The 7,515-nt window shown below is 39.8% G+C and overlaps 2 protein-coding genes across 2 annotated transcripts; both read right to left on the minus strand.

The window, feature by feature from the left end:
• Nucleotides 1-599: 599 nt before the first annotated feature.
• On the minus strand, nt 600-2,891 carry LOC136424632 (tetratricopeptide repeat protein 32-like). The gene is made up of 3 exons (XM_066413256.1): nt 2,715-2,891; nt 1,859-2,016; nt 600-811 (listed from the first exon to the last, which is right to left on the minus strand). The coding sequence occupies exons 1-3, from the start codon at nt 2,870-2,872 to the stop codon at nt 657-659; spliced, it is 471 nt and encodes a 156-aa protein (XP_066269353.1). The 5' UTR covers nt 2,873-2,891; the 3' UTR covers nt 600-656.
• Nucleotides 2,892-3,863: 972 nt separating this feature from the next.
• On the minus strand, nt 3,864-7,343 carry LOC136424093 (CUB and zona pellucida-like domain-containing protein 1). Its single transcript, XM_066412517.1, has 6 exons — nt 7,025-7,343; nt 6,313-6,561; nt 5,690-5,823; nt 4,991-5,087; nt 4,385-4,559; nt 3,864-4,062 (listed from the first exon to the last, which is right to left on the minus strand). The coding sequence occupies exons 1-6, from the start codon at nt 7,229-7,231 to the stop codon at nt 3,962-3,964; spliced, it is 963 nt and encodes a 320-aa protein (XP_066268614.1). The 5' UTR covers nt 7,232-7,343; the 3' UTR covers nt 3,864-3,961.
• Nucleotides 7,344-7,515: the final 172 nt, after the last annotated feature.

Consider the following 7,515-nt stretch of genomic DNA (forward strand, 5'->3'; position numbering starts at 1 on the left):
GATCGTCAACAGATTTTACCGCCGGATGCAGGGCTGCTCCTGTTGGAGAGATTCGATCAGCTGGCACCAAAGATAGCCGACAGCGGAAGACGAAGCCGCTTTGGTACGGAAGTAGGACGGTGGTACGGATGCAGAGAACACATCTATTTTGAGGTGAATTGAAAGCTAAAACTAGACCCTAGAACATGTCTGAATAAAAACAGAGACTCTCGGAATACAATGAACTTGAATATTTATATCACACTTTATTTTGTCTTTGCCTTAATTATACATATGGAAGTCAATCATCTTTTGTGTCAGTATACTGATAGTGTCATCATATCAGCGTTTTAATGTGGTAATAACACTGATATCATATTTTTATAACACTCATATCTAGTATCAAAACTGTAATGTATGCTAATAATAAGTTTCTATCATTTCCTGTTATATATTGCATTTAGCCCCTTCAAACAGGAATATGCAATAAAGATCATTCCTTCATTCAATAATCCGTTAATTTCTTCTTTTCTTGACACTCAATCTCACTCACTCACTCTCTCTCACTCTCTCTCTCTCTCACTCTCTCACTCACTCACAGTCACTCACTCATATCATAGTCTATAGTCTTCTTAAATAAAGTCTCCTATACTGTTTTACATGTAACGTTATATGTTTTAGCTCCCCTCAGATTTCCAGTCGCTTGTGTTGAATCCCTGGTCCATTTTCTGTTTATCACTCAGAGCTTGTTGCCTGTTGATGTGTGCATCAGGGAAGTCAGGCTGGAGCTTGAGGGCCTTGGTGAAGTCCGCAATGGCTGCATCAAAACGACCTGAAAATCACCACATAAACAAACAAATATTCAATGCAGGATGTGTCATATTGCATATTGTGAAGGCTTCTTTTTGATAATGTTATGTTTTTCCAAACACAATTAAAGCAGTGTAGACATTTTAGTTTTGGTATGGCTTCTTTTTCCATTTTGTGTCCAGTTCTTTCATATCTCTCTTGACATGTTGATTGGCATATATAGAGATATATATTTGTAATGGGGGAGGTAGTCAAATGTAAAAGCTTCTTTTTGATAATGTTATGTTTTTTCCAAACACAATTAATGCAGTGAAGACATTTTAGTTTTGGTATGGCTTCTTCCATTTTGTGTCCAGTTGTTTCATAACTTTCTTGACATGTTGATCGGCATGTATAGAGATAGATGGATAGATATTTGTAATGGGAGAGGTAGTCATAATGTAAATTTAAAGCTTCTTTTTGATGATATAGGGCCACACCGACATGATAATCTAGATAACATTTGCGCACACATTAACTTTTGTCCCCAACTATACTGTTATGTTTGTATTGGGCATGCTAGAATGCTTTGGTGCTAGTAACTTTTTGCCATGTATAACAAGTAAGCTAATCATGAAATTCCATCCCAGAGCAAAGCCTCCGAAAGTCAAAGAAGAAGATTTGAAAGGAGAAAAATAATGATGTATTGTTTAGAATACAATACTCTGTGTTTAGTCATTTGCTCAACCCTCCTGACCACTTAGATTTCATAATAAAGGCACCTTTTTTTCACCAATATTTTGTTTTATTTCCATGCTCGCAGAGTAGTTCTGGAGTTTCCATAGGATATGATCAAATACGTGTGGAGACTGTGGCCTAACCAAAGTTCATGCAATTCAATGTTTGGTCTCAAATAGAGGAAGGAGTAAAGTAAACTCATTAGAAAAATTAAGAACAACAACATAATATTTACCTTCCTCATGACATGTTAAGGTTGGGGAAACATACATGTAACGTTATATATACTAACATGTATTTATTTAAAGTTATACTTGAGTAAGTATAAGTGGTCATGAAAACTGTATACTACCTAATCTATAATGGATCTGTCCTCGATTGTAATACGGGACTGCTACATCAGGGGCCACCCCTATTGCTGCAGTGTAGTCTTCCACGGCCTCGTCAAAGTCGACCCTCATGTACTTAATCTGCCCACGATTGTTGTACGCCGTCACGAGATCTTGTATTCTGCAAGGTGAGAAAAGAGTTCAGCAAAGTGGTCTAAGGTGGCAAGATGGTCTTTTGGTTAGCGTAATTACTTAGAATCTACACTAAAGGTTCTGGGTTTGAAACCCCAGCAGGCCCCAGTTGTGCCTATTTCCTCACTGTACACATGTTAAAATGGGTACCTAGCTTTGCTTAGGTACATCCTCTCAGATGGGATGTGAACGGTAAAGACATGGATAAAACTTAACAGTCTGGTCGTATACACAACTTGTCTCTACTGAGCAGAACTTTTGTGCTACACCTGACGGCTGTTTATCAATTATGCGAACATATTACACAGTCATGAGAATGATTATACACAAGCATTATGATTGATGACTACATCATGTATTAAAAAGAAACAATGTAGCATTTCCTATTATGGCACTGCTAGTAAATGCTATAAATTTTGCCTCTGCTGATATGCTATGATGTATAGTATCACTGTTTGGTGATCATTCAAGCAGGTCAAATTATGTGAGTACAAATTAGAGAAAATACAGTAGCTACATATGTATTGTAGATACATGTACACTATGCGAGAAGAAATATGGCACACAACACAGTATAAAACATTTACTGGCACATAATGCCAGCACTCTATTATGTTTAGTCGTCTTCATTTTAATGTGTTGACAACTGTATGCAAAGTATACGATGAATATTGCGCTGCCATTTACCTTTCACACGAATCAGGGTTGACGTCTTTCACTTCGCCCCCCTCCCCCTTCCGTCTTTCGTAACCTCGGATGAAGTCTGTGTACTGTTTCTCAGCTGTTAGAAAATTCTGACCGGCAAATTCTTGCTCAGCTTGCCGAAACAAGTCGTCTAAGTCCATGTTCGACCGAAATTAGCTTGTTAATTGGTAGAAAAATTTCGGAGATTACAACATTGAGAACCCGGAACTAGTTCGTACGCAGAAGGGAGTTACTTGTGATGTGTAACCTTTGACCTGCAAAATGTACGGTAAACTAGAAGAGACACTCAGTCATAATCATATCACCACCTGTTACCTCCGGGAAGGAGGTCCATGACCTCCGACAGAGGTACTGTTTTTGTCTGTTTTTTTTTGGTCGTAACTATTCAGTATTCTAAATGATAGCTTGAGTCCGCTTCTAAGTAATATAAATATAAAAATTGATTAAAAAACTACGGTAAGCAAGATGAGACATCATTCATTGTCCAGGACCAGACTCCTCACTCACGTCCGGACTCACAAGGACAACTGAAGTCAAGGTCATCACCGACGTACTATGGACGAATAACATCAACATCACAATCACTGGTAACCAACAGTATTGTTTTTTGTTGACTTTTTTGTTGGTTTTTGTTTTCTAAACCTGAGACAGGCCGAAACAAGCAGATTTTTCTACTCTGTCTACTCAAGGAGGTTATATAGACTAACCTCCTTGGTCTACTCTACTCTGAAATTATATTATTGTCGGTACCAGACGTATGTGTCAGAACCTCTGCTCTTGCAACAAACATGTTCAGTGTTGTCGACGACTATCTGACTTCAATTTGCTGACCCTGTGAACCCCTTGCGCCATTGACCCCTCACCCCATGTATTTACACTACACGTAATGTTACAAGAGTAATTCATAACACTTCTCTGCAAACTATGATCTTATTGCACATAAATATGGAACTGGACTAAGCAATAACACCAGTCACTTTCATTGAGAAATGCGATTTTATTATCAACATCCACATAGAGGTCTGACAATAATGTTTCTATAACAGTTAAATATAATAATCATATACGATAGATATAGCTGGGATTACGTGGAAAGATATAAATCTAAGGAATGGATATCAAACTTTCATATTTTAACAAATACGAGAACTAACGTGTACAGATATAAGTTACAAGCAGGCAGTTTCTTTCTCTTTGGCCTTTATCCTGTCTTCCCGGCATGCTTAGCTCTAGATGACGATCAACATGGCGACGACGACCATCACTGCGCATGCTCCCATGAAAGAAGACAACATGCTACCAGTGTGACTTCTTGAGACGTCTTCACGATCTAAAAGAAAAAAAAATGAACACAAGATAAACAAGGATATTTGGAGTTTACAAGGTTTTTTTAAATTCTTCCTCAGATGAATTCCGAACAATATTCACAATTTCAAGAACATTTGACGACGATGATCTGACTTATGATTTTGTAAAATGAAGGAAATTACATAATTGATTAATTATGTCATTGGTAACGTTAAAGGCAGAAAGAGTTTTGTGTGCAAACCCATCTGTAAATTGATTAATTGATTGATTGAATTCATGATTGATTGATTGATTGATTTTGACTTTATTTCCACAACTAGCTTACAATATAGTCCAATTCTTACCGGTTTGATTACTGTTCAGCTCGACCAGCACAATTGGACCTCGGATCAGTTGGTAGACCTCGGTGTCACCCTCGGTCTCTCTCTTCCACCTGTACATGTCCTCTATGCAGCCCTTCGCGCACCGAGAGCTCGAGTTGGTGACGTCACACAGCAGGACCTCACACTGGAGGTAAATCTGGACAGGGAAAGAGTTTATAGGAAGTTTTCATGAGAAGCTGCATATAGAATTTTGTTACCCTCATAACGCTAACTGACCATTATCCGTAGTGTAAGCTATTTCCGGGAAATGTTAATTAACGTTACTGGATAACTAGTACTGTAAGTGGGCTGGGATCCAGCTAGGTCACCAGTGTTCATGATCATGTAATGAATGCACACTCAGGCAGACGGTGTTAGCCAATTCATGGTTCCAACAACGCCTGTAAAATGAACTACGGGTAATATGTCACTGGTGAAGGCCCCCTTTCTTTGTAAACAATTCATGCTTGGTACCATATCCAGACGTGTTTTGTTTATGTCTCAGGGACTTTTAACTTTTACATATTATTACCAACATTATGCTGCGCATGAGCAGCCGGAATCATGAACAGGCTTATTGTGACCTACCTTGCGTGTTGTACGTGTAGGGGGGAAGGCCCGGAAACCGAAGCGATCCTCCATTGTAGACGGTGAGTCATAGCGAACTGTAGAGTGCCGTACACAACTGTAACGGGGTGTGAAATACGGTTAAACAATGCATTGATATCGATTTGTCTCTATATTACAGCCCACATACGTTAGAAGTAGAAAGACGTAGATACAAACGAGTACCTGTTGACGAGAGAATATGTAAATACTGTACAGAAAAAGCAGTGGAAGATGAAATGCACATCATGTGCCATTGCCAACATTATAGCACCGAAAGTGACGAACTATTTAACCTAGTCAGCAAAATTTTCCCCAGCTTTGTACGTCGCACAGACCTACCCAAAACTGCCTTTATGTTAACACCAGCCAATGCGTATATATATCAAAACGTCGGACATTTCATATTTCACTGCACACAAAAAAGAACAACTGTTTAGATTAGAAGTAGCACCAGTTGACGACTTTCATTTTACTTTGTGTTTATTGCAATATTGTGTACTATACCTTATTTTTATCTCATTTTCTTGTATTCTTGCAATTAGCCTCTGGGCATGAATATGTAATAAAATTATTATCATTAGTATCATATTTTGTAGACTTGGTTGGCGTTGACATATATTACACACATGTATATACAAAAGGAATATATAGGTCAGAAAGATATATTTGAGAAGTTACCCTCCCCGGATGATATAGTCTTCCTCAGAGTCGTAAGGTCCATAATTCAGCTCCGTTGGTGTGACCCAACAGTGTTCCGCGAACACATACAGGTTCGTGTCGTCTGACGTCACCTGCAGCTGCGCGTACAGCATCTAAAATGAAATACATACGCCACGTTTGGGACCGCATCTTACTTGCTGTAGCGCTACCCAGCGCTGAAAGTAAAAAGTACATGTAGCTAATCTAATAATTCAGTCTCGTCAAGACCTACCCACATACCAAATACATGTATTAACCAGTTATCGTATTCACAGGCGAATGGACACACACCAATCCTAATTATCAGCAAAACTTCTGGCAAAGGCAGTAATCAAACTTACTGGCGCCAGCTGTGGACTGTACCACACCTTCAAGATGGGGATGTCGTTCTGAAATGTCACATTACCTTAGTAGATCTACTGCTACGGTGCCCAAACTTAACGTGCATCATCTCGCGCATACCGGCAGACGATATGTCAAAGCACATATACACACGCATCAAATGGATCTTAAGTTCTAGCTGCGAAGACACTGAGACAATCAATCGCAATACCCCCGTAGGTGGTGAACCTCCTTTACGGAGGTAATAACCATTTGCTTACCTGCCCAAACTCCACGTACAGGGGATATTCCGACACAGGGGACCGGAAGCTGTCACTCATGTACAGCTCCATGGAGACGATAAATTCACCCCTGCCAACAACACGAGACTTGTAGACAGACTGTTGGTTAAAGTTGACGGTTACGACCTTCAATCTAGGCAGATAACACTCCACGTCGATCTTAATCGCACTGGAAGCGTTCAGGTTGATGGTCAAGGTGTTACTGTAGGTGGCGGTGAATCTGGTGACCTTCAGATAAAAATTTGATAAAAAGAGAAACATCGCATCTTTAAGAATGGTCAGTGCACAAAATGGCCTCGGATCCTGACATATCCGGACAGGAGAACTCGGAGATCCGGAACCTCAGATCCGTAAGAATCCAGACGATTACGGGAGCCGTATTGTACTAAAACAACTCAAATTTACCACTTGCAATGTGCCACTTGCATATGTAGTTTAATGTATAATTGAGTCGTTTTAGTACAATACGGACCCCGTAACCGTCCGAGTTCTCCTGTCCGGATACGTCAGGTTCCGAGGCCATTTCGTGCAGTGGGTGCCCAAGAAATTGTTGTCAGATCGGATGCTGTAGCTCGTATCATCAGGTCAGGTATTCATAATGAATAAATTTGCGTAAACTACGCATAAGTATAAAGTAGTTCACGAACAAATTCTAGTCAATATCCACAATTTTCCATTGTTCTGATCAAACCTGTCTTTTTCTAGTGCCGCAGTCCGTAAGGGGGGCCTGGATGTTAATGTGGGTGGAGTTTTCATCAGCACTGCAAGGTGGCGCTGCAAAGTGGACGTCTGTCTTCTGAAAGCTAAAGCCGTTCCTCGAAGTGCGTAGGAAACTGACCAGGAGGAGGTGAGATGTGCAGGTCACTTTGACGCCTATATCTGAGGTGTAAAGTTTCATAGTACGAATAATTGGACCACGTTTTGCCTTGATTTATGTATTCGCAATTATAATGACTTGGCGCCCATGTTTTAACACAATGACAATGGAATATGAACTGCACTGCAATAATAGTAACAGACAATCGAGTTAATTCCAATAGACAGACACTTTAGGCACTAGATGCATTAGAATGAACCATTTCATAGCAGTTACAGAGCCGAAGGGATTGTGGGTGAGGTCAAAGGTTAATTCTGATATGCTAAACATACTGTCTAGTAAATAGCTCACAATGGCGGAAGTAA

The sequence above is a fragment of the Branchiostoma lanceolatum genome, chromosome 18 (genome assembly GCF_035083965.1).
Source record: "Branchiostoma lanceolatum isolate klBraLanc5 chromosome 18, klBraLanc5.hap2, whole genome shotgun sequence".
Lineage (NCBI taxonomy): Eukaryota > Metazoa > Chordata > Leptocardii > Amphioxiformes > Branchiostomatidae > Branchiostoma > Branchiostoma lanceolatum.